The sequence below is a fragment of the Oncorhynchus tshawytscha genome, linkage group LG06, assembly GCF_018296145.1.
Source record: "Oncorhynchus tshawytscha isolate Ot180627B linkage group LG06, Otsh_v2.0, whole genome shotgun sequence".
In the NCBI taxonomy this organism is placed as follows: domain Eukaryota; kingdom Metazoa; phylum Chordata; class Actinopteri; order Salmoniformes; family Salmonidae; genus Oncorhynchus; species Oncorhynchus tshawytscha.
Window position 1 is genome coordinate 23,679,496 of NC_056434.1, and position 26,495 is coordinate 23,705,990.

Consider the following 26,495-nt stretch of genomic DNA (forward strand, 5'->3'; position numbering starts at 1 on the left):
TTCACCAGATATTCTGCTTGAACCCCAACAAATACAATAGCGTTTCACCCAGCTACGCTGTCTTCAACCCCTGATTAACGTTGGAATAATTATATTAGAGCTGTAAACATTGGAGGTAAAAAGCTAGCGCCCAACAGGTAGAGCAAATGCTGAGCTTAGAGCAGTCTTGAGCAGTGAATAATTCATGATATGTAAATTAGTTGGTCGGGTAAAATCAGTCAGTGCTGAGATGAGCTAGAAGTCAGTACGCGGTCAGTCGGCATGCCAAGGGGGCTTGACCCATTCCTTTAGTTATTTTTTTGTGCATACTTCAACATCGAAATGTCTCCATCAGAATCACCTCGGTTTTTCTCTGAGAAGGAGGTAGCCAATCATTCCACCAAAAACTCTTGTTGGGTATTAACGGGGACGAGAATTTATGATGTGACGGGATTCCTTCGTATTCACCCGGGTGGAGAGGCTCTAATATTAAGCCGGTCAGGGAATGATATCAGGATGGAGATGGCGGGACCCCCACACCGGCACTCGGAGAACGCAAGGCGGTGGATGGAACAGTACTACATCGGAGAGCTGGACACAGACGGTAGTGCCGATGAAATACAGGTGCAGCCTATATGCCAATAAAGAGCCTTCAAAGATAATAAGTATATCTCAGATACTTTTAACTCAAGCATAGTTTATTGTCTGTGACTGAAAGTAGACAGTAAAGTAGGATATGCTTCATTTTCTCATGGTAAAACGGAACTTGCTGCACATGTAGGTGTGATTTTCACATCTGCTTTGAGACGCATTTCCTATTTGCATCATTCTCTCATTTCCCCTATTTGTAAACATGAATGTTGATCGAACAGCCGCAAGCCGCAATTGCTTTCTTTTGGCTGCCCGTTGAACCTGAATAGAGGAGAGGCTAAGTTTGACATTCATCATACTCTCTAATGTGGAGGCATTAGGACATGATGGCACAACAATATTTTTGTGTTAAGAATGTGAAGGAATATACTATGCCCATATACAGTGGGCATAGAAAGTCACCAACCCCATTCAAAATGTTCACATTTTGTTGCCTTACAGCCTCAAATGAAAACACAAAATGTGACTTTTCCCCCCCCAGCTTTATTTACAAAACAGTAAGCCACAATATCCAAGTGAGAAAAAACCCCTCAAATGATTTACAATTCAAATATTAAAATACCCTACTTGGATAAGTGAACACCCCCCTGAGTTAAACCTTGGTGGAACCACCTTTTGCTTGAATTACAGCCATGAGTCTCTTTGAATACATCTCTACTAACTTTGCACACCCAGACTGTGCAATATGTGCCCATTCTTCCTTGCAGAATTGTTCAAGCTCAGTCAAATTGCACAGTGACAGCTCATGGACTGCACTCTCCAAGTCATTCCACAGATTCTCAATTAGTTCGGGCTCTGACTAGGCCACTCAAGGACATTCACCTTCTTGTCCTTCAGCCACTGTACAGTTGCTTTGGGTCATTATCATGCTGAAACGTGAACTATCTTCCCATTTTCAACTTCCTGGAATATGGCTGCAGGTTCTCCTCAACAATCTGTCTGCATTTTGCACTGTCCATTTCCCCTTCTATCCTGACAAGTGCTCCAGTCCCTGCTGAAGAGAAACACCACCACAACAGGATGCCGCCACCACTGTGCTTTACTGTAGGCACGGTGTTCTTTACTGTAGGCACGGTGTTCTTTACTGTAGGCACGGTGTTCTTTACTGTAGGCACGGTGTTCTTTACTGTAGGCACGGTGTTCTTTACTGTAGGCACGGTGTTCTTTACTGTAGGCACGGTGTTCTTTACTGTAGGCACGGTGTTCTTTACTGTAGGCACGGTGTTCTAGGCACGGTGTTCTTTACTGTAGGCACGGTGTTCTTTACTGTAGGCACGGTGTTCTTTACTGTAGGCACGGTGTTCTTTACTGTAGGCACGGTGTTCTTTACTGTAGGCACGGTGTTCTTTACTGTAGGCACGGTGTTCTTTACTGTAGGCACGGTGTTCTTTACTGTAGGCACGGTGTTCTTTACTGTAGGCACGGTGTTCTAGGCATGGTGTTCTTTACTGTAGGCACGGTGTTCTTTACTGTAGGCACGGTGTTCTTTACTGTAGGCACGGTGTTCTTTACTGTTGGCACGGTGTTCTTTACTGTAGGCACGGTGTTCTAGGCACGGTGTTCTTTACTGTAGGCACGGTGTGCTTTACTGTAGGCACGGAGTGTTCTTTACTGTAGGCACGGTGTGTTCTTTACTGTAGGCACGGTGTGTTCTTTACTGTAGGCACGGTGTGTGCCTTTACTGTAGGCACGGTGTGTTCTTTACTGTAGGCACGGTGTGTGCTTTACTGTAGGCACGGTGTGTTCTTTACTGTAGGCACGGTGTGTGCTTTACTGTAGGCACGGTGTGTTCTTTACTGTAGGCACGGTGTGTGCTTTACTGTAGGCACGGTGTGTTCTTTACTGTAGGCACGGTGTGTTCTTTACTGTAGGCACGGTGTGTTCTTTACTGTAGGCACGGTGTGTTCTTTACTGTAGGCACGGTGTGCGCTTTACTGTAGGCACGGTGTGCGCTTTACTGTAGGCACGGTGTTCTTTACTGGAGGCACGGTGTTCTTTACTGGAGGCACGGTGTTCTTTACTGGAGGCACAGTGTGCGCTTTACTGGAGGCACGGTGTTCTTTACTGGAGGCACAGTGTTCTTTACTGGAGGCACGGTGTGCGCTTTACTGTAGGCACGGTGTGCGCTTTACTGTAGGCACGGTGTGCGCTTTACTGTAGGCACGGTGTTCTTTGGGTGGAAAGATTTATTGGGTTTTCGCCAGACATATAGTTTTCGTTCAGGCCAAAAAGTTCAATTTTGGTTGGTTATACCTCAGCAAGTTTGTAATTGCAATTGTAAGGTGAGGTGTTCACTTATCCAAATACTGTGTTTTACTTTAATTCATCTTCTGAAGGTTTTTTAGGTTACATTCTTTTCACTTGGCTATTGTGGGTTAATGTGTGTAAATAAAGCCGTGAAAAAGTCTGATTTTAGTTTTCATTTCAGGCTCGAAGGCAACAAAAGGTGAACATTTTTGAAAGGGGATGGTTCCTTTCATTACCCACTGTATAACAGATATTTGTTCCTATCATAACAGACAGTCTATTAAAACATCCATTTGGAACGATCAATTCTTTCATGTCCTGGGTCTGATCTCATGGAGAAGGAGCCAAATGGCTCCCTATTCCCTATGTAATGCACTACTTTGTTGAAGGAAGTAAATGGCACCCTATTCCCTATATAATGCACTACTTTGTTGAAGGAAGTAAATGGCACCCTATTCCCTATAGAATGCACTACTTTGTTGAAGGAAGTAAATGGCACCCTATTCCCTATGTAATGCACTACTTTGTTGAAGGAAGTAAATGGCACCCTATTCCCTATATAATGCACTACTTTGTTGAAGGAAGTAAATGGCACCCTATTCCCTATATAATGCACTACTTTGTTGAAGGAAGTAAATGGCACCCTATTCCCTATATAATGCACTACTTTGTTGAAGGAAGTAAATGGCACCCTATTCCCTATATAATGCACTACTTTTAACCAGGACCCATAGGATTGACGTTGTATCTTCTGTATAGTGTTTACGTTGTATCTTAGTGTTTGTAGACTGCATAGAAGCCAGTGTTTCTTATGAGTTTACAAAAGTTGAGGCTGGTGGGCGGAGCTATAGGAGGACGGGCTGGAGGTAATGGTTGGAATGGAATTATTGGAACGGTATCAAACATATGGAAACCACACGTTTGAGTTCTTTCTTTTTATTCCATTCCAGCCATTACAATGAGCCCGTCCTCCTATAGCTCCTCCCACCGGACTCCACTGGTGTACAACACTGAACTAAACTCAGAAGAAAAAAAACGTCCTTTTTTCGGGACCCTGTCTTTCAAAGATAATTCGTAAAAATCCAAATAACTTCACAGATCTTCATTGTAAAGGGTTTAAACACTGTTTCCTATGCTTGTTCAGTGAACCATAAACAATTAATGAACATGCACCTGCGGAACGGTCATTAAGACACTAACAGCTTACAGACGGTAGGCAATTAAGTTCACAGTTATGAAAACTTAGGACACTGAGGAGGCCTTTCTACTGACTCTGAAAAACACCAAAAGAAAGATGCCCAGGGTCCCTGCTCATCTGCGTGAACATGCCTTAGGCATGCTGCAAGGAGGCATGAGGACTGCAGATGTGACCAGGGCAATACATTGCAATGTCCGTACTGTGAGACGCCTAAGACATGGAGACAGGGACACATTCAATTTCTGTTACTCACATGTCTGTTACTCAGTTGTTGAATCTTGTTATGTTCATAAATAATTACACGTTAAGTTTGCTGAAAATAAACGCAGTTGACAGTGAGAGGACGGTTATTTTTTGCTGAGTTTATTTAAGCCAACGTTATCAGTGCGGAGTTGATGACATTTTAAAGAGCATTGTCAAAGTAGAAAAAGACTCTCAGCCGAAGAATGGAACGTTTTAAAATTCAGGCATGTTACCATGACAACATAATCAAAAGAGCGAAAGATGGTGTGTTTTTTAAATTATTTTTATTTACTAAAAAAAAATGTTTTGTGTGTATTACTTGCAACAAAGGTTTTGTCAAAGGCAATTCCTTTCAGAATCTCACTGTGTTTGTATTTTAAAACTGGTCAATCCTGTCTGTCTGAGTCAGATTTGACCCACTATGCAAGCAGAGTACTGTATGACCCATAACATAGTCAGTGAATTTGAGAGAAACTTTCCATCACTGGTGGAAAGTAGGCGACATGCAGGTTTAGTTGGAGACTGAGTTGAAATCAATGTCTTCCAGAAAATGAAGATAGGATAAAACAGATTCTCTCCTTCCAGTACCTAGTGTGGGCAAAGGGGGGCAAGTGGTTTTGTCACTGTCTTGATCTCGTTTTACCACAGTTAAACACTGTGTCACTGTCTTGATCCCGTTTACCACAGTTAAACACTGTCACTGCCTTGATCCTGTTAACCACAGTTACACACCGGGCTCTATTTTCGTCTGCCTTTAAGGAGGAGCTTATTGACTACGTTTGGCATGTCTGTGTCCAGACTGCAATTTACAGTAGACCTTGATCCTGTTAACCACAGTTGAACACTGTGTCACTGTGTTGATCCTGTTAAAGGGGCAGTGCAATTGAACACTTGCTTTTCCTGTTTTTTTTTATATTTCCAAACTATGAGGTTGAAATAACACTCTGAAATGTAGATTTTTTTTGTTGTGTGTGTAAGAGCTGTTTGAAAAAAAATGCCTTGAATTTCAGCCTGTTCAAGTGGGATGGAACTTTCAGCCCACATCATGATGTCACAATGTCATCTGATTTATAATAGACCAATGACTGTTAATCTGGGTAAGGGGGTGGGCTCTCAACTATCCTATCAGGCAATCAGGGCGGTGTATGTAAATATCTTCAAATTTGTTTGCTAATGCCTACATGGTCAGATTGGCCCTTGAAATGCTCAAAGGAGGGTCAGGGAAATAAATGATAAAACAATATACTTTTTAGTTAGTTATTTTCATTAAACAAACACAGTGATTTGAGACATACAGTGATGATAAAAAAAAGAATAAATAACTGCATGGGGGTTTTAACCACAGTTAAACACTTGGAACTGTTCCCTTGTGCTCGTCATTAGTTATGCCTTAGTATGTCATTTCAACCATGTTCATCTCACTGTGAAAGTCTGATTTTCTCACTTCAATTCAAACCATCGGGTTTAGTTTCAATTGACAGGCTTCTGTTTCACATGTTAACTTTCACTTGTTAAAATCTGATATTCATTTTCAAATGAAATTCCACATGTGAATGTTTTTTTTCAAGTACACATGTGAAAATCTAATTTGCAGGTTCAGATGTAAGAACTCCAACTGTGAAAATCTCACTTACACATGTGGGATTGGAGATTCACATGTGGGGTTGAAATAATGTTTTTCTCCTCACATGTGAAAATATGGTGTTAGCATGTTGCAGTAGCAATGTTTTCTCTGATGGAATTAGGGTGACCACATCTAAAATGTACATGTGTAACTTCACAAGTGTCCAAACTACATGTCTTACTCATGAAAATAATAAATATACAGTACCATTCAAAAGTTTGGACAAACCTACTCATTCAGTGGTTTTTCTTTATTTCTTACTAATTTCTACATTGTAGAATTAGTAGTGAAGACATCAAAACTATGAAATAACACACATGGAATCATGTAGTAGCTGAAAAAGTGTTAAACAAATCACATTACATTTTTGTTGTTGGAATGACCAGTTTTTGCCCAGTGGGGGGGAGCCGCCTTCCTCAAACCTATTGTATCAGTGATTAAGAGACTAACATCTTATGCTGAGCTAAAAGCACAAAGAACATATAAAATCATCTTTCTATGCCTACTTCCTGATGTTAGTGTTATTTAGGTCTGCAAAGGCCCATGTCAGCATTGTCCTGGTCATTTATGATGTTCATGTGTGCTAAAATGTATATGCAGACTGTTTTTTTTTGTAATTAGCAACAACTTTTATTACTTTTTTGCTGCTTTGCAATTACTTTGCATATTAGCAAATCCTTCCGTTAACCCTTTAACCTAACTCCTAACTGTAACCCCTAACCCCAAGCCTAGCTAATGTTAGCCAGATAGCTAATGTTAGAAACCGAGCCACCTAGCTAACCTTGATTGTAATCTGTAACATATCATACAAATTGTAATTAGTGACATACAAATTTAATGATTGACATCCACAAATGAATACATACCATACTAAATCTAACATATCATACTAAATGGAGTGTCTCGGATTTACGTACAGAATAATATGAAATGCTGAGACCATGTTGGTATATGTGGAGATACCCTTACACCTGTCTTTCCCAATCTGTGAGCTTTGAATTTTCTACCTACTAAATATGAATCTGTATACTGAAGAGTCTTCCCAGTTTCCCCCGCAAGAGATTTTCAGTGGTTGCCTGCTGCTCAGACTGAATCTAGCACAACTCACTGGTCACCATGTCCATATCGTGTTTGAAATCTATAAGGGCTTTTCTGGGATATTGTGGGAAAATAATGTCAGTGTCTTGTCTAACTGTGCATGTAGTAACATGATACCAAGTCCCAAACGTATCCAGCTACAGTTTCTCTCTCTGCTTGTAGTACCATCCCTATCCACCCAACTGAAAGAAAGATAACTCTCATTCACAAACAACACGCACACAAATGATCTTGATTTCTTGCCAGTCAGGTTTGACTGGATTTATTAGTGAGAGGAGCTGAGTTATCCTGCTATCCTAACTTAAACCTCGGTGTGTTTGAGGAGAGGGAGAGGGCTCACACCACCATACCCTGTTACTGTTTCTCTCCACACTGTCTTCCACAAGGAAAAGTCACACTTTTATAAAGACATCTTACTCCCCTAAATGGAATCATTGTTATATGGCAGACAAATTCCTAAAATTTGAAACACCCTGCCTGGGACTGTTTTTACACTTTAATAAACAGCTGAGGTGACATTTGTGCAAGGTGACTGTTGTCACTTGAATGCATGTGCAGTAAGTTACTTTAATTGTGTAATTAAGTCAACCTTAATTACTTCATTACCCACTTGCTGCAATTAGCAATTTGCAGCCGAGATGTGACAAGGTGGTAGTTTCATACCCAATAGGCCCAGGGTTGAGAAAGCGAGAGAGCCTGCTCATATACATTTCAACAGAGCCATTTCAACTGATGTAAATGAGACTTATCTGACAATGAGGTCAGTGGCGGTTGGTGCCATTTTACAACCTAGCCTAGAAATGAAAGTTTATAACATCGGTGCACAGGTTGAGACAAATTGGAGTAATCAAGGTGACAGACAGTGAGGCATTCAATACTGCCTTGTAAACTCTTGCTTGCATCTAGCTGATCTGGGGTGTGATCATTAGTCCAAACAGTTGAAAAATGTTCTGTTTTGCAACTTAAACTAGAGTTTCCATTGGACAAGTTCAGGTTGGTCCATCCCGTTTCATTACGATTTTCATTTTGCAACAGAATCGGCTGAATGAACACACCCCTGATCACCTTCACACACAGTTGACTTTCATAGCAGGCACGTACAGCATCGTCACTTTGCTCGTTGTCTAGTTCCTTCTGACATCAACACACTCTCCTCCTCTCACCTTTTCCCTTTACTTGTGGACTTCAGTGCACTACACAACAGCTGTTTGTGAGCTGGTGGGAAAAAACTCCAAGCCAAATGTTCATACATCACCGCTACACAACCTACATCATTGTCATCATATTAGCTAACGTCATAGTCAACATAGCTACTAGAACTAATGTAAACTCACTCACTTTTGTACATCGCCTTGGTCCGTACAACTGACCTTATTTTAGCACCCCAAAAACGAAATACTTCCAGATCAAATGTAATGTCAATACCATTGTAAAGCACAATTTCTCCCCTTTCCAACAGAATCAATTAGATGACCTAAACACTGCCTTGTTGAATTATGCAGAAACGGGCAATGAGCTCCGTCAGGTCTTTTTAAAAATGCCGGGCGGGGAAGCGAAACTAATGCGTGATAGTGAGAAGGAGAGATGTTGTGTGTGGGGAAAATAGCTTTTTTTTCACTCGAGCTGTCCAACTTATCACCTTATTGCCTCTAAAATGTAAATAAAACACTATAAAGAGTTGAAGGTTTGTGCCGAATTTGAATCGGATTTTGAGGGCGGTGCTAAAGTGATCTTCAGAAGTAAACCGCGGCTTTGAGAATGATGATCACATGCAGTGATGACGCAAAAAAATTACTAGGTATCATCCCCCTTACCCCTGTCACTGTCCATTTCTTGTTTTTAAACGATGAGAGAAGGGCTACACCTGGTGGAGAGCGATTGTAAGACAGAAATAGTTGCTTTATGCGTGCTGTACGTTACGGCATGACACTTCACGATGTAACGGAGGGTCAGTTTTTATAGAGCCAATACTATAGAGCCATGTCGATCAATGCTTGAATGGAAACGTAGTTCATACCCCAGATTTTGAAGTCAACACAGTCGCTACAGTCCCATTAGTTTTCTTTGCAGCGTCGTTTGAATGTTGCGGTTGCGCACATTTGTACGGAATGGGGTGAGTTTACGTTCACGTGTTAGTAAACCCACAAACCAATCCATGTGTACAATCATGCAGTACAGTGTATAGCTAGCAGTTACACCGGCGGGCCCTGGTGGCAATAAATTAATACAACCGAAAGCTTACCTTGAGTTGGAAGAGTTGCGGTGTTGGATAGCCAGTTAGCTAACATAAATAGCATCCTCTCTGTTTGAGTCAGGTTGTTTTTTAGGCTAAAATAGTTGCATTAGCTAGCTAAGTAAGTGAAATGTAAACTAAGAAGAAAAAAATTAAATGAAAACATATATTTTTAAGAAATGAATTAAACTATTCTTTCTTTCTCTTTGAGTCAACTACTGACCACAGTTTAAGCACTCCAGTGCCAGTTAGCTGTAGCTTATGCTTTCAGTACTGATTCATTCTCTGATCCTTTTGATTGCATGGACAACATGTCAATTCTTGCTGCAAGAGCTCAGATAGGTTGGACGACATTTCCGGAAGTCATCATAATTACTGTGTAAGTCTATTGAAGGGGTTGAGAACCATGAGCCTCTAGGTTTTGTATTGAAGTCAATGTACCCAGAGGAGGTCGGAAACTAACTTTCCTCTGGCTACACCATGGTGCTACCCTAGAGAGTGCCGTGGACCTTCACTGCAAAACAGTATGTTTTAATCAGTAATTTGGTGACGTGAATATACACTGCTCAAAAAAATAAATGGAACACTAAAATAACACATCCTAGATCTGAATGAATGAAATATTCTTATTAAATACTTTTTTCTTTACATAGTTGAATGTGCTGACAACAAAATCACACAAATGATCAATGGAAATCAAATTTATCAACCCATGGTGGTCTGGATTTGGAGTCACACTTAAAATTAAAGTGGAAAACCACACTACAGGCTGATCCAACTTTGATGTAATGTCCTTAAAACAAGTCAAAACGAGTCTCAGTAGTGTGTGTGGCCTCCACGTGCCTGTATGACCTCCCTACAACACCTGGGCATGCTCCTGATGAGGTGGCGGATGGTCTCCTGAGGGATCTCCTCCCAGACCTGGACTAAAGCATCTGCCAACTCCTGGACAGTCTGTGGTGCAACATGGCATTGGTGGATGGAGCGAGACATGATGTCTCAGATGTGCTCAATTGGATTCAGGTCTGGGGAACGGGTGGGCCAGTCCATAGCATCAATGCCTTCCTCTTGCAGGAACTGCTGACACACTCCAGCCACATGAGGTCTAGCATTGTCTTGCATTAGGAGGAACCCAGGGCCAACCGCACCAGCATATGGTCTCACAAGGGGTCTGAGGATCTCATCTCGGTACCTAATGGCAGTCAGGCTACCTCTGGCAAGCACATGGAGGGCTGTGCGGCCCCCCAAAGAAATGCCACCCCACACCATGACTGACCCACCGCCAAACCGGTCATGCTGGAGGATGTTGCAGGCAGCAGAACGTTCTCCACGGCGTCTCCAGACTCTGTCACGTCTGTCACATGTGCTCAGTGTGAACCTGCTTTCATCTGTGAAGAGCACAGTGCGCCAGTGGGGATTTTGCCAATCTTTGTGTTCTCTGGCAAATGCCAAACGTCCTGCACGGTGTTGGGCTGTAAGCACAACCCCCACCTGTGGACGTCGGGCCCTCATACCACCCCCATGGAGTCTGTTTCTGACCGTTTGAGCAGACACATGCACATTTGAGGGCTGCTGGAGGTCATTTTTCAGGGCTCTAGCAGTGCTCCTCCTGTTCCTCCTTGCACAAAGGCGGAGATAGCGGTCCTGCTGCTGGGTTGTTGCCCTCCTACGGCCTCCTCCACGTCTCCTGATGTACTGGCCTGTCTCCTGGTAGCGCCTCCATGCTCTGGACACTATGCTGACAGACACAGCAAACCTTCTTGCCACAGCTCACATTGATGTGCCATCCTGGATGAGCTGCACTACCTGAGCCACTTGTGTGGGTTGTAGACTCCGTCTCATGCTACCACTAGAGTGAAAGCACCGCCAGCATTCAAAAGTGACCAAAACATCAGCCAGGAAGCATAGGAACTGAGAAGTGGTCTTTGGTCACCACCTGCAGAACCACTCCTTTATTGGGGGTGTCTTGCTAATTGCCTACAATTTCCACCTGTTGTCTATTCCATTTGCACTCAGCATGTGAAATGTATTGTCAATCAATGTTGCTTCCTAAGTGGACAGTTTGATTTCACAGAAGTGTGATTTGACTTGGTGTTCTGAATTCTGAAATTACTTGAGTAGGCTGGACCACCTCTAAGGAGCCTCAACTAAAACATTATACATCTCATTCAGTGAACACTCAATTAAGGGTGTGTGTGTGTGTGTGTGTGTGTGTGTGTGTGTGTGTGTGTGTGTGGCTTATTGCTCTCAACTATGTAGCCGTCTGACTGTTTACCCTGGCATATATATAATAGTGATGGTTAACAATTAACCAAGATGAGTCACATGAACCCCAGACGACAACTATTGATGTCGTCTGGGGGACACCTTTTTTTAATGTGATATAATAATATGCTTAATAGAGGCTTTGACTGGGTCCTCATTGCTCCTCAGATATGCTTAGATGTGATTAATATCTTGAGGTAGATGTTTATGATCTTTTTCAAGTACTCATGTATTTGAGTAACACTGAATTTGTCTTGTCTCCTCTTGTTTAACAAACTGCTCAGCTCAAGGACTCCAATAGTGTGAGTGTAAACTTTGAACCTGTATCCATTGGAAATGACTAAACAGCCCAACCCAGCAACTGTTTGCAAACACTTGAATAATCTGCTTGATACTGTTCTAAGAAACTCCCTGTGTTCTCTTATTGCTCCTTTATACAACAAGCTATCCATCCATAATCTTTCACAACAGCCTGGACTTAGCATAACTATTAGTCTGTTTGTGTGATAGTTGAGATTGTGTCCTGATTAGGGTTGCAAAGGGTCTGAAACTTTCTGGTAAATTTCTGGAATTTTTCAGGACATTTTCCATGGGTAGTTAAGCCACAGTCTTTGGGGAATTTTGCTTAAATTCATCAAAGTTAGCTTATAACATTGAGGCTTATTTGTGGGATACACAAGGCAATTCTAGGTCTTGTGACGTATTTTGGTTAAACTATCCCCAATTCAATGGAATTGCAAACCTCTGCATGCACAGTGCATTCTTCCATCACATGTACAGCTGATTTTCAAGATCTTGCAGACTGAGATGCTATTGAGCCCACACTACTTCACTGTCTGAGCCAAGGACTACATGCTTTCTGGTAAGTTTTAATTACAATACTGGGTGGGGTGAATATATTTTATGACATACACCATTTTTTTGTTATATAGTAGCCTACAGCAAAGTGTGTTTTTAAATCAATTCTAACTTGTTAACAATTTCTGCTAGTTAGTTTTTTGATACCATGTGGGTTTTAGCTTACTTGAGCCTGCTAACTGAGGAGTGTTAACCTCTTGGATATAGGGGGCGCTATTTTAATTTTTGGATGAAAAACCTTCCCGTTTTAAACAAGATATTTTGTCACGAAAAGATGCTCTACTATGCATATAATTGACAGCTTTGGAAAGAAAACACCCTGACGTTTCCAAAACTGCAAAGATATTGTCTGTGAGTGCCACAGAACTGATGTTACAGGCAAAACCCAGATAAAAATCCAATCAGGAAGTGCTGCATTTTTTGAAACCGCCTCATGCCAATGACTCCTTATATGGCTGTGAGCTACGAATGAGCTTACGTTTTCCACGCATTCCCCAAGGTGTCTACAGCATTGTGATGTCTTTTTAGGCATTTCCATTGGAGAATGGCTGTAAGGGACCATATATAGCGAGTGGTCACATGGTGTCTCCCGGAGAAAATCTTGCGTAAAATACTGAGGTAGCCATTTTTCCAATCGCTTCTTATGAGAAACCAATTGCCTCGACGGATATATTATCGAATACATATGTTAAAAACACCTTGAGGACGGATCCTAAACAACGTTTGCCATGTTTCTGTCGATATTATGGAGCAAATTTCGAAAAAAGTTCGGCGTTATAGTTGAAGTATTTTTCAGTCGATTTCTCAGCCAAGCAGGATGAACAAACGGGAGCTTTTTCGCCTACAAAAATATTATTTTTGGAAAGAAGGAACATTTGCTATCTAACTGGGAGTCTCCTGAGTGAAAGCATCTGAAGTTCTTCAAAGGTAAATGATTTAATTTGGTTGCTTTTCTTATTTTCGTGAAAATGTTGCCTGCTGCCAGCAGAGCCTAGCATAGCATTATGCCATGATAAACTTACACAAATGCTTGTCTAGTGTTGGTTGTAACGCATATTTTGACAAAAGGCTAAGCTTGTGTTTGAATATATTTATTTAATTTCAATTGCGATTTTCATGAATAGGAAAAGTTGCGTTATGGTAATGCGCTTGAGGCTATGATTACGCTCCCGGATTCACCTGTTTCCATACATGTTTCATTTTAAAACATTCTTACAAAGGAGTTGTTTTAATCTAACTGCATAAATATTTATCTGTACATGGAATTGTTTTTACTAATTTTCTAATCTTTACAGGAAAATCCTCCTGGAATCAGAAGTTTTTTTGACAATGGAGGAACGTAGTCAGAGATACTGATGAATTTCTTGCTTGAGCTGTGTAAGCAACTGGTTCACCTCTGATGCTCACAGGCAATGTGTATTGGAAGAGATTTCTGAATGTTCTTCGCCCAGCATACACCCCAGCAACCATGCATGCTTTATCTACTCATTTTCTGGATGCAGAGTTCAACAGAATTCAAGTGAAGGTCAAGCAAATCATAGAGAAAGCAGACTGTATTGCAATCATCTCTGATTGGTGGTCTAATGTTTGTGGGCAAGGAATAATTAAGTACATAATCTCCGCCCCTCAACCAGTATTCTACAAGAGCAGGAAAACAGACACACCAGTCTACATTGCAGATGAGCTGAAGACAGTCATCAATGACCTTGGACCACAGAAGGTATTTGCACTGGTGACAGACAATGCTGCGAACATGAAGGCTGCTTGGTCTAAAGTGGAGGAGTCCTACCCTCACAGTACACCCATTGGCTCTGCAGCTCATGCATTGAATCTGCTCAAGGACATCGTGGCACTGAAAACAATGGATACACTCTACAAGAGAGCCAAGGAAATTGTTAGGTATGTGAAGGGTCATGAAGTTATAGCAGCAACCTACCTCACCAAGCAAAGTGAGAAAAATAAGAGCACCACATTGAAGCTGCCCTGCAACATCCATTGGGGTGGTGTTGTCATCATGTTTAACAGTCTCCTGGAGGGGAAGGAGTCTCTCCAAGAAATGGCCATAGCAGTCTGCAGATATGGACAGCCCCATCAAGAGGATCTTCCTGGATGATGTACTTTGGGAGGGAGTGGTAAACAGCCTGAAACCTATAGCAGTAGCCATTGCATGGATTAAGGGAGGAAATGTCATCCTGTCTGATGTTCACTTCACTGTTGCAACAAGCAGAGGATACTGCAGTTCTGAAATGCATCAAATAGCGTGAAGACTTCTGCCTGAAGCTCATACACTCCACAGCTTTCATGTTGGACCCCAAGTATGCTGACAAGAGCATCCTGTCTGGTGCAGAGATCAACAAGGCCTATGGTGTCATAACTACCGTTTCTCGCCACCTTGGCCTGGATGAGGGCATGGCTCTTGGCAGTCTGGCGAAGTACACTTCCAAGCAAGGGCTTTGGGATGGAGATGAAATATGGCAGTCGTGCCAACATATCTCATCAGCCACCTGGTGGAAGGGACTTTGTGGATCTTAGGCTCTTTCCCCTGTTGCCTTCATCATCCTCCAAATCCCATCAACATCAGCCGCCTCAGGGCGCCACTGGTCCTCGTTTGGAAACACACACACCAAAGCACGCAACAGGCTGACCAATACAAGGGTTGAATGATTGGTAGCCATCCGGGCAAATTTGAGTCTTTATGAACCTGACAAGGAGCCATCCTCAACAAGGTTGGAAAATGACAGTGAAGATGAGGCCTCAGAGTCTGATTTTCAAGAGGTGGACATTGAGGAGGTCCAAGGAGAAGACATGGAAGCCTGAGAGGAAGACAACCAAAAATATAGTTTCTAGACTATCATTTTACAGATGAATGTTGAAAATGTTTTTGGGAGATACGATGAATCATTGGGGATCATTCAATGTTCCCTTTCTTTTGTTGTTCAGGGAAATCATCCCATGTGAAGAGTCAACACAATTAAAGTTCAATTCGTAACAAAATTGTCTTTTTATTTAATAATGTGAAATGATGTCTACTTATAAGGTAAAAGGTTTATGTTTCTGTCTCCATATGATATGGTAAATATATCCAATGTAAAAAAACATCTACATTTAAATGGTATTAATATGAATTTGCATATATTCCCATATAGTCCCATTAATTCCCATGGAAAGTTTCCACCTCTGAATATTCCCCAAAATGTGCAACCCTAGTCCTGATCACTGTTTTTTTTTGCCAGTTACTCATCCCACTCATTATCAGAACTGCTCTCTGGATATGAGCGGCACTAGCCTGTTATGTGGTGGGTTAGCTACAGTTGAAGTCGGAAGTTTACATACACCAAATACATTTAAACTCAGTTTTTCACAATTCCTGACATTTAATCCTAGGAAACATTCCCTGTTTTAGGTCAGTTAGGATCACCACTTTATTTTAAGAATGTGAAATGTCAGAATAATAGCTGAGAGAATGATTTTATTTCAGCTTTAATTTCTTTCATAACTTTCCCAGTGGGTCAGAAGTTTACATACACTCAATGAGTATTTGGTAGCATTGCCTTTAAATTGTTTAACTTTGGTCAAACATTTCAGGTAGCCTTCCACAAGCTTCCCACAATAAGTTGGGTGAATTTTGGCCCATTCCTCTTGACAGAGCTGGTGTAACTGAGTCAGGTTTTTAGGCCTCCTTGCTCGCACACACTTTTTCAGTTCTGCCCACAAATTTTCTATAGGTTTGAGGTCAGGGCTTTGTGATGGCCACTCCAGTACCTTAACTTTGTTGTCCTTATTAAGCCATTTTGCCACAATTTTGGAAGTATGCTTGGGGTCATTGTCCATTTGGAAGACCCATTTGCGACCAAGCTTTAACTTCCTGACTGATGTCTTGAGATGTTGCTTCAGTATATCCACATAATTTTCCTCCCTCATGAAGCCATCTATTTTGTGAAGTGCACCAGTCCCTCCTGCAGCAAAGCACCCCCACAACATGATGCTGTCACCCCCGTGCTTCACAGTTGGGATGGTGTTCTTCGGCTTGCAAGCATCCCCCTTTCTCCTCCAAACATAACGATGGTCATTATGGCCAAACAATTCTATTTTTGTTTCATCAGACCAGAGGACATTTCTCCAAAAAGTACGATCTTTGTCCCCATGTGCAGTTGCAGACTGTTTTGACCTGAAAATGTTGTCTGTCCCTGCTGGCTTGTCATTTGATTGCATGGCTTTTAAAATGATATCACCCAGTTATCTCACTGTGGGACTCATGTATCACTCCTCTTAAACAGTCTCTTTTACTACAGAGTTTTCTGAGCTGATCAACTCTGTGTCCTACCCTCTCCAATGTTGTTATCCCAGGTTAGGTATTCTCAAACTGGGGTATGCGTACCCCCAAGGGTACGTGCAATGCCGTTGGGGGTACGCCAAGTACAAATGTGATTCACATTTCAAATTAAAATAAGTTTTAAAAATTAAACTTTTTTTCTTCACATTTTCAAACAGTCCATTTATATTTTCCAACGGGGCTGTCCATTTGGGTCAGGTTTTTTTCTCACCTGAGTAGCCTCATTTCACTGCCAAAAATAAAATGAAACCATCTAGTGTTCAGCGAAATAACACAGTGTCAAATACAGGTAGCCTAGTCAAATAATTAACATTCAATTACGTTAACCATTACTCTCTTGCGGGTATTCCACTAACGGTCCGTGTGTAGCCAAACATAGCTGCTCCTCATGTTGGTATCTGTACTGATGGCGCGAAAGCCATGACAGGGAGACATAGTGGAGTGGTAACGCTCATGCAAACAGTTTATTCCGATGCCACTTGGGTACACTGCAGCATCCACCGAGAGGCTCTTGTGGCCAAGGGAAGGCCTGACAGCTTGAAATACGTTTTGGACACTACAGTGAAAATGGTTAACTTTGTTAAAGCAAGGCCCCTGAACTCTCCTGTATTTTCTGCACTATGCAATGATATGGGCAGCGACCATGTAACACTTTTACAACGTACAGAAGTGCGCTGGTTATCAAGGTGCACAGTATTGAGAGACGAGCTTAAAGTTTCCTTTACTGACCATAATTTTTCACTTGTCTGACCGTTTGCATGATGACGAGTTCCTCACACGACTGGCATATATGGGTGATGTTTTTTTCTTGCCTGAATGATCTGAATCTAGGATTACAGGGACTCTCCGCAACTATATTCAATGTGCGGGACAAAATTGAGGCTATGATAAGAAGTTGTAGCTCTTCTCTGTCTGCATTAACAAGGACAACACACAGGTCTTTACATCATTGTACGATTTTTTTGTGTGCACATGAACTCAAGTTTACGGACAATGTCAAATGTGATATAGCGAAGCACCTGAGTGAGTTGGGAGAGCAATTACACAGGTACTTTCCCGAAACGGATGGCACAAACTGGATTCGTTATCCCTTTCATGCCCTGCCTCCAGTCCACTTACAGATATCTGAACAAGAGAGCCTCATCGAAATTGCAACAAGCGGTTCTGTGAAAATTGAATCAGAAGCTACTGCCAGATTTCTGGATTGGGCTGCGCTCAGAGTATCCTGCCTTGGCAAATCGCGCTGTTAAGAAACTGATGCCCTTTGCAAAGATGTACCTATGTGAGAGTGGATTCTCAGCCTTTAATAGCATGAAAACTAAATACAGGCACAGACTGTGTGGAAAAAGACTGAGACTCTCACCAATACAACCCATCATTGCAGAGTTATGTGCATCCTTTCAAGCACACCTTTCTCGTTAACTTGTGGTGAGTTATTCACAATGTTTGATGAACGAATAAGGTTTTATATGTAAGATGGTTAAATAAAGAGCAAGATTATTGATTAATATATTATTATTTGTGCCCTGGTCCTATAAGAGCTCTTTGTCACTTCCCACGAGCTGGGTTGTGACAAAAACTCACATACACACTATACGATTCATTCTTAGGTTTAATGAATGTATGTGTGTGTGGCAGGCTTACAATGATGGCAAAAAACCAACATTATGAGAGTGCGCTAACCTTGGTGCTAGAGGGGGTATGTAGCTGGAGGTTGAATGTGTTGAAGGGGTACGGGACTATGAAAAGTTTGGGATCCACTGTCCTAGGTGATTTCAACATTCACATTGATTCATCAAAATGTTCCTCTGCTACTGACTTCCTGAACATGCTTGACTGTCTCAATCTGGTACAGCATGTCAACATCTCCACACACAATCATGAGCATACACTAGACCTCATCACTGGAGAAGTCCCGGCCTCATACCTGGATGTACATGAGATGGGTGTACCTGGCCATGAAAATGTCTGAGTACCCCTGCAATTCAGCTCCATACCAAGCACACTATTAAATTCAGAAACATTAAGTCCCTTGACACATCCTATTCCAGGAGTCTGTTTGAAATATTAAAACGAACTCTGAACCAACTATATTAATTTGGGGACAGGTTGAAACACATGAAACATTCATGGACATATAGTTTGCTGTTGCTAGTGAATTTGTCTTGGCATATAAATATTGGGTTGTTATTTTAACTGAAATGCAAAATGTCCTTTTTTTTCTGGATCTTTGTAGAATGTTGAGTCACACGCAATAGTATGTTCTCCACTCCGACATTTAATCCACCGATAAAAGGGGAAATGAATAGTTTCTAGTAACCACTCCTCCTTCAGTAGTATTCCTTGTCTTCTTCTGTGGACTTTATATTTCAGTTGGCAACCAACTTTAAGGTGCATTTACCACCACCGAGTGTGGACCTAGTGGCAACTACACTTCAGTCACACCTCGGTGCTAACCAGCTTTGAGGCTCTATGTTAGGTCCTATCCTCGTCCTGCTCTACATGCTTCCGCTTGGCCAGATTGTCAGACTACACAGTGTCCAATTCCACTGCTAAGCAGACTACAGGTGTACATTAAGCCTGACACAATATCTGCTCTGTCAACATTGTCTGGAAGTGGTCAAATCTTGGATGCAGAACAACTTCCCCCAAATCAATAGCAGCAAGACCCCCCCCCCCAGCAGATCACCAACTCCTGCAGCATCCCCCCTGTCATAGATGGCCAAGTCATCCCCTTCATTTGAAGGTGAAATTTGACCCTGTGGTCTCCTTTTAATTGCCACATTGATCACGTCTGAAAAACGTTCTTCAGGTGAAAAAATAACATCTCCCGCCTAAGTCTCTCTCTCACCACATCGGTGAAACGCTAATCCATGCATTAATTTTCTCCAGAATTGATTATGGGAATGCAGTACTTGGGGGGGCCTGCCTGATAATTCAATTCATAAACTACATCCAAAACAGTGCCGCAAGGATTCTGACACAAACAAAAAAGTCTGCCCATATCACCCCATCCTTGCTGATCTCCATTGCCTACCTGTTCTTAAATTAAATTGACTATAGAATGTATTATTATTAGAGGGTAAGTGAAACCATCTCGTAACACACTCATAACTTGAGCTACTGTATGTCATTTACCTTCAGAAATGAGCATGGGTTTCTTATTGGCATATTCACCTGACATTTTACAAGAATGAATGAATGAAGAATTCAAAAGTAATTGTTGAATAGTAAATGATGGCATGTTCAGTTGTTGCATATTGTCATGACGTTGGCCTGGGGGTAGGTTTATGACAGTCATAAATACCTCTTCCTCTCTACCCTACTGATGTGACATTTGCAAAACCCTTGGTTAACATAGAGATTCTGGGAACATCAGAAGGTGGGGGGAAATAAACTATATTCTGGTAATCTGACCAATTGAATTAATGTGGTGGTACATAATGAATATGATGTCAGTTCGGTTGTCATCTGAGACATTCTCATCAATGATAGGATGACAAACTCTACAGTGGAAAGTCTGCACATTGTAGTTATTGGAATTGTTGTTCAATTTAAATGTTTGAATATAAAATTATTGGTGAAGAGATTACATTTAATTTTAGCTTCCAAATGAGAGATTTGGGTTTTCATAAGGTTAGGGCTCTGCTCAATCAGTGGCCCGCCCCTGTGAAGAGACCTGGGTTATAAAACTTTTCAAACACACCCTTCTCGCTCCACTATATAAAGCCTTGACAACAATATAACCTCCTGTTCCAAGTACGTGAGGTCTGCAGCCTCTGTGTTAAAAGGACTAACATGTCAACTACAGAACTAAGTGAACCTCCAGCGTGAGCTTTGGTTGCGAATGGTATGAACTTTGAACTTTTATTCACTACACAAGTGATACATCCTAGCCATTGAGTTAGCAACAGCAGCTGCAAACGTGGGCTAGGAAAGAACAGACAGAGTATCCCATCTACCACACAACAACATTACTACAACGTATATAATTTACCACCAGAGACATTCTTCAAAGGACTTGGTTGGGCAACACGGCCTTCCATCTACCACCAACCTACCGAAGCACAGCTCAGAGTAAATATTTATTGCATTTTCCTTTTCCAAATGGGCAGTAATTTAGAATGCATAAGATACTGTATTTACGAAAGAGACATCGCTTCTCCCTTTGTTCCTCAGTCTTCCCGCTCTTTCACTCAAACCAATCGCCCTTTTCTTTGTGTAACCAGCTGTCATATCTGTTCCGCCCGCCAGGGACGTTTTCCTTTATGACGTAATTTGTAATCAAGGTATGATTCATTCTGTGTATATGTAATTCTGTGTGATTAGTTAGATATTTAGTAAATAAATGATTAAACCCAATTTTGTATTGCTGATTCAACTTGTTAGCCAGGGTTCGTGACGATAACCAAGAATTTACAACTTTCAGATGAGACTGAAATAAGGTGACGATTAATATTGACTGCTATTGATGTAAAATATTACTAGGTCTTTTAAGAGTTTATTCGGAAGATAACAGCTCTATAAATATTATTTCGTTACATTCACATGATTAGCTCAATCAGGTAATATTAATTACGGAGAAAGGATTTTATAGAATAGCATGTCATATCACTTAATCCGGCATAGCCAAAGACACGACAATATACTGTACTTTGTTGCTTTGTTTTAAATAGTCAACACTTTTAAACGCATGCCATTGTGTAACAAGCTGAGGCATGCCTCACTTCTCAATATATTCGCCTCTATTTACTCTCCAGATTTGAAAATGTTAGTGTGAAAGTAGACATTCAAAACTAGAAATGACTGCAAGCCCCTGCACATAATCTCTAGTTGATTCAGTAGTACCTTTGCTAACAGGTATTGTGTCAATTTTAAACTTGCACAAGACTGTTCACAGAATTGTCCATTTAAAAAAGTTGTTACTAATTACTACATTTAGCTAACATTAGATAGTTAATCCAGAGATTCTACCTTTGCCTGGATTCGGCAGTCTCTTCCAGATCCTCTTGGCATTTGTAGTTCTTTATGACCGCCACATTAGCAGCTAATTTGCATGTACTTTTGGGTGGTAAATACAGTTGGCTGTATTGATAAAAGTTGCCTTGTCCTAGAGAGATTTCCACGGTTATCAAAATGTTACGCCAGGGTTGTTTCCAAAATCCCTGTTTGGGAAGAATTTATGGTGGGAAAATGATTGGAATCGTTTCCCTGTTTGACCTCCAGGTTTTATGGGTATTATGACTCATACTGTGGTACTCTAAGGCAGGGGTTTCCAAACTTTTAAAAAACTCTGGCTGGAACATCCCGCGGCCCTAAAAAAACGTAAATAATAAAACCTTAACTGACATGGCTCCCGAGTGGCACATCGGTCTAAGGCACTGCATCTCAGTGCAAGAGGTGTCACTACAGTCCTTGGTTCGAATCCAGGCTGTATCACATCCGGCCGTGATTTAGAGTCCCATAGAGCGGTTGCACAATTGGCCCAGCGTTGTCCGGGGTAGGCCGGGGTAGGCCGGCATTGTAAATAAGTATTTGTTCTTAACTGACTTGCCTGGTTAAATTAAAAATAAATAAATGGGCTTGTTGATCTGGACACTTCTTACAAGTTATAAATGGCTCTCTAAGGCATGCAATGTCTAACATGACAAGAGGAACTAATGGTGCACTTTTGAAATTGCACTTTGTGCATTCTATTATTACAACTTTGAAGAGTGAATAATAATAATAATCTGAAGTATAGCCATGAGGATGTGCAGAAACAAATAACCTGCCATGATTAGCCACAGACAAATCTTATACCACATTATATCCCCATGGTAACATTATATTGTGAATAGGTTGCCTTAATGGATATCCTGACCATGTTTGCAATTTGATTTGGAGCTCACAATCCCTTTCATTGTCTCCTGTTGTTCCACAGACGGCGAGGGAGAGGAAGAAGACAGTGGATGAGGAGACTTCACCCATTAGCAAATGCAGTCAAGTCAACCTGGACACGGTGAGAGAAAAACACAACCAGAGAAAGAGAGTGGGAGAGAGAGAATCAGAAAGAAAGCCTGATCTTAGTCTTTTTTCTTCCGGTTAAGGGACATCATCTAGATCTTTCTAAGCATTAAAACCCAACCACTGCATCAGACCAGCCAGCCAGCCTGGTGATCTAATCTGGGGATGTTCTGGGGTTAAACTACATGTCAAAGTAGAGCTCAGATGCCAGAGCCGTATTGTATTTGAGACTGTCATTGGCCCAACATTGTGGCACTGCGTCTACAGAGCAGAGCTGTCATTGCTGCAGGTAGGCAGGGTTTTCTACCTGTGTCTGGTCCAAGGCCCTTGAGTTCAGCGCTCCTCTGACTGAGGCCTGTGAGCTACAGTACACTCCTGCATTGACACACAGAGGGAGAAAATCGAGAGGTGACCACTTTTACGGTCATTCACCCAGCTTTGCTAAAAACTGTGTGGTCACCAATTTTCACAGCTACTCATTGGAGACCGTGTGGGAGTGGTTTCATGGGCATTTCTGGCAGTCTATAGTAGATTGACTATGTGGCAGGTTTATCAGTGTTCAGTAGAGATAGACAGCGAATGGTATGCACAGAGTGATGTCATAGTGTAAAAGTGCCATATCTCAGGGGAGATATTGCTATGTTTTCAATGACAGAACAGGGCAGTCTTCCTCAGGCTTTAGGAATATTTTGGGATTGACTAGTGGATAGCAGCCAGTCACCTTTGCTTTGCAACAGAGTGCCAACTGTGTGTGTGTGTGTGTGTGTGTGTGTGTGTGAGGGCCACCTGTGTGTGTGTGTGTGTGTGTGAGGGCCACCTGTGTGTGTGTGTGTGAGGGCCACCTGTGTGTGTGTGTGTGTGTGTGTGTGTGTGTGTGAGGGCCACGTGTGTGTGTGTGTGTGTGAGGGCCACGTGTGTGTGTGTGTGTGTGTGTGTGTGAGGGCCACCTGTGTGTGTGTGTGTGTGTGAGGGCCACCTCTGTGTGTGTGTGTGTGTGTGTGTGTGTGTGTGTGTGTGTGTGTGTGTGTGAGGGCCACGTGTGTGAGGGCCACCTGTGTGTGTGTGTGAGGGCCACCTGTGTGTGTGTGTGTGTGTGTGTGTGTGTGTGTGTGTGTGTGTGAGGGACACGTGTGTGTGAGGGCCACGTGTGTGTGTGTGTGTGTGTGTGTGAGGGCCACCTGTGTGTGTGTGTGTGTGTGTGTGAGGGCCACCTGTGTGTGTGTGTGTGTGTGTGGGCCACCTGTGTGTGTGTGTGTGTGTGAGGGCCACCTGTGTGTGTGTGTGTGTGTGAGGGCCGTGTGTGTGTGTGTGTGTGTGTGTGTGTGTGTGAGGGCCACGTGTGTGAGGGCCACCTGTGTGTGTGTGTGTGTGTGTGAGGGCCACCTGTGTGTGTGTGAGTGTGAGGGCCACCTGTGTGTGTGTGAGGGCCACCTGTGTGTGTGTGTGGGCCGTGTGTGTGTGTGTGTGTGGGCCACCTGTGTGTGTGTGTGTGTGTGTGGGCCACCTGTGTGTGTGTGTGTGTGTGAGGGCCACCTGTGTGTGTGTGTGTGTGAGGGCCACCTGTGTGTGTGTGTGTGTGTGTGAGGGCCACCTGTGTGTGTGTGTGTGTGTGAGGGCCACCTGTGTGTGTGTGTGTGTGTGTGTGTGTGTGTGAGGGCCACCTCTGTGTGTGTGTGTGTGTGTGTGTGTGTGTGTGTGTGTGTGTGTGTGAGGGCCACGTGTGTGTGAGGGCCACCTGTGTGTGTGTGTGAGGGCCACCTGTGTGTGTGTGTGTGTGTGTGGGTGTGTGTGTGTGTGAGGGCCACCTGTGTGTGTGTGTGTGTGTGTGTGTGTGTGTGTGTGTGTGTGTGTGTGTGTGTGTGAGGGCCACGTGTGTGTGTGTGTGTGAGGGCCACTGTGTGTGTGTGTGTGTGAGGGCCACTGTGTGTGTGTGTGTGTGTGTGTGTGTGAGGGCCACCGTGTGTGTGTGTGTGTGTGTGTGAGGGCCACCTGTGTGTGTGTGTGTGTGTGTGTGAGGGCCGTGTGTGTGTGTGTGTGTGTGTGTGTGTGTGTGTGTGTGTGTGTGAGGGCCACCTGTGTGTGTGTGTGTGTGTGTGTGTGTGAGTGAGGGCCACCTGTGTGTGTGTGTGAGGGCCACCTGTGTGTGTGTGGGCCACCTGTGTGTGTTTGTGTGTGGGCCACCCGTGTGTGTGTGTGTGTGGGCCGTGTGTGTGTGTGTGTGTGGGCCACCTGTGTGTGTGTGTGAGGGCCACCTGTGTGTGTGTGGGCCACCTGTGTGTGTGTGTGTGTGTGTGTGTGTGTGTGTGTGTGTGTGTGTGTGTGTGTGTGTGTGTGGGCCACCTGTGTGTGTGTGTGTGTGTGTGTGGGCCACCTGTGTGTGTGTGTGTGTGTGTGGGCCACCTGTGTGTGTGTGTGTGTGTGTGTGGGCCACCTGTGTGTGTGTGTGGGCCACCTGTGTGTGTGTGTGTGTGTGTGGGCCACCTGTGTGTGTGTGTGTGTGTGTGTGGGCCACCTGTGTGTGTGTGTGTGTGTGGGCCACCTGTGTGTGTGTGTGTGGGCCACCTGTGTGTGTGTGTGTGTGTGTGTGGGCCACCTGTGTGTGTGTGTGTGTGGGCCACCTGTGTGTGTGTGTGTGTGTGTGTGTGTGTGTGTGTGTGTGTGTGTGTGTGTGTGTGTGTGTGTGTGTGTGTGAGTGTGAGAGGGCCACCTGTGTGTGTGTGTGTGTGTGTGTGTGAGAGGGCCACCTGTGTGTGTGTGAGAGTGTGTGTGTGTGAGAGGGCCACCTGTGTGTGTGTGAGAGGGCCACCTGTGTGTGTGTGAGAGGGCCACCTGTGTGTGTGTGTGTGTGTCTGTGTGTGAGGGCCACCTGTGTGTGTGAGGGCCACCTGTGTGTGTGTGTGTGTGTGAGGGCTGTGTGTGTGTGTGTAGGCCACCTGTGTGTGTGTGTGTGTGGGCCACCTGTGTGTGTGTGTGTGTGTGTGGGCCACCTGAGTGAGGGCCACCTGTGTGTGTGTGTGTGTGTGTGTGTGAGGGCCACCTGTGTGTGTGTGAGGGCCACCTGTGTGTGTGTGTGGGCTACCTGTGTGTGTGTGTGTGAGAGGGCCACCTGTGTGTGTGTGTGTGTGTGTGTGTGTGGGCCACCTGTGTGTCTGTGTGTGGGCCACCTGTGTGTGTGTGTGTGTGTGTGAGAGAGGGCCACCTGTGTGTGTGTGTGTGTGTGTGTGTGAGAGGGCCACCTGTGTGTGTGTGTGTGGGCCACCGTGTGTGTGTGTGTGTGTGTGTGTGTGTGTGTGTGTGTGTGTGTGTGTGTGTGTGAGAGAGGGCCACCGTGTGTGTGTGTGTGTGTGTGTGTGTGTGTGTGTGTGTGTGCCACCTGTGCCACCTGTGTGTGTGTGTGTGTGTGTGTGAGAGGGCCACCTGTGTGTGTGTGTGAGAGAGGGCCACCTGTGTGTGTGTGTGTGTGTGTGTGTGTGAGAGAGGGCCACCTGTGTGTGTGTGTGTGTGTGTGTGAGGGCCACCTGTGTGTGTGTGTGTGTGTGTGTGGGCCACCTGTGTGTGTGTGTGTGTGTGTGTGTGTGTGTGTGTGTGTGCCACCTGTGTGTGTGTGTGTGTGAGTGAGAGGGCCACGTGTGTGTGTGTGCCACGTGTGTGTGTGTGTGTGTGTGTGTGTGTGTGTGTGTGTGTGTGTGTGTGTGTGTGTGGGCCACCTGTGTGTGTGTGTGTGTGTGTGTGTGTGTGGGCCACCTGTGTGTGTGTGTGT

General features: G+C 43.4%; 1 protein-coding gene across 1 annotated transcript in view; it reads left to right on the forward strand.

The window, feature by feature from the left end:
* Positions 1 to 201: 201 nt before the first annotated feature.
* Positions 202 to 26,495, forward strand: part of LOC112252266 (fatty acid 2-hydroxylase) — a 38,572-nt gene continuing 12,278 nt past the window's right edge. The window contains exons 1-2 of the mRNA XM_024423358.2: positions 202 to 603; positions 22,653 to 22,730. Coding sequence (XP_024279126.1) covers positions 322 to 603; positions 22,653 to 22,730 — 360 coding nt within the window. The 5' untranslated portion in view covers positions 202 to 321. The remainder of the gene's footprint in view (positions 604 to 22,652; positions 22,731 to 26,495) is intronic.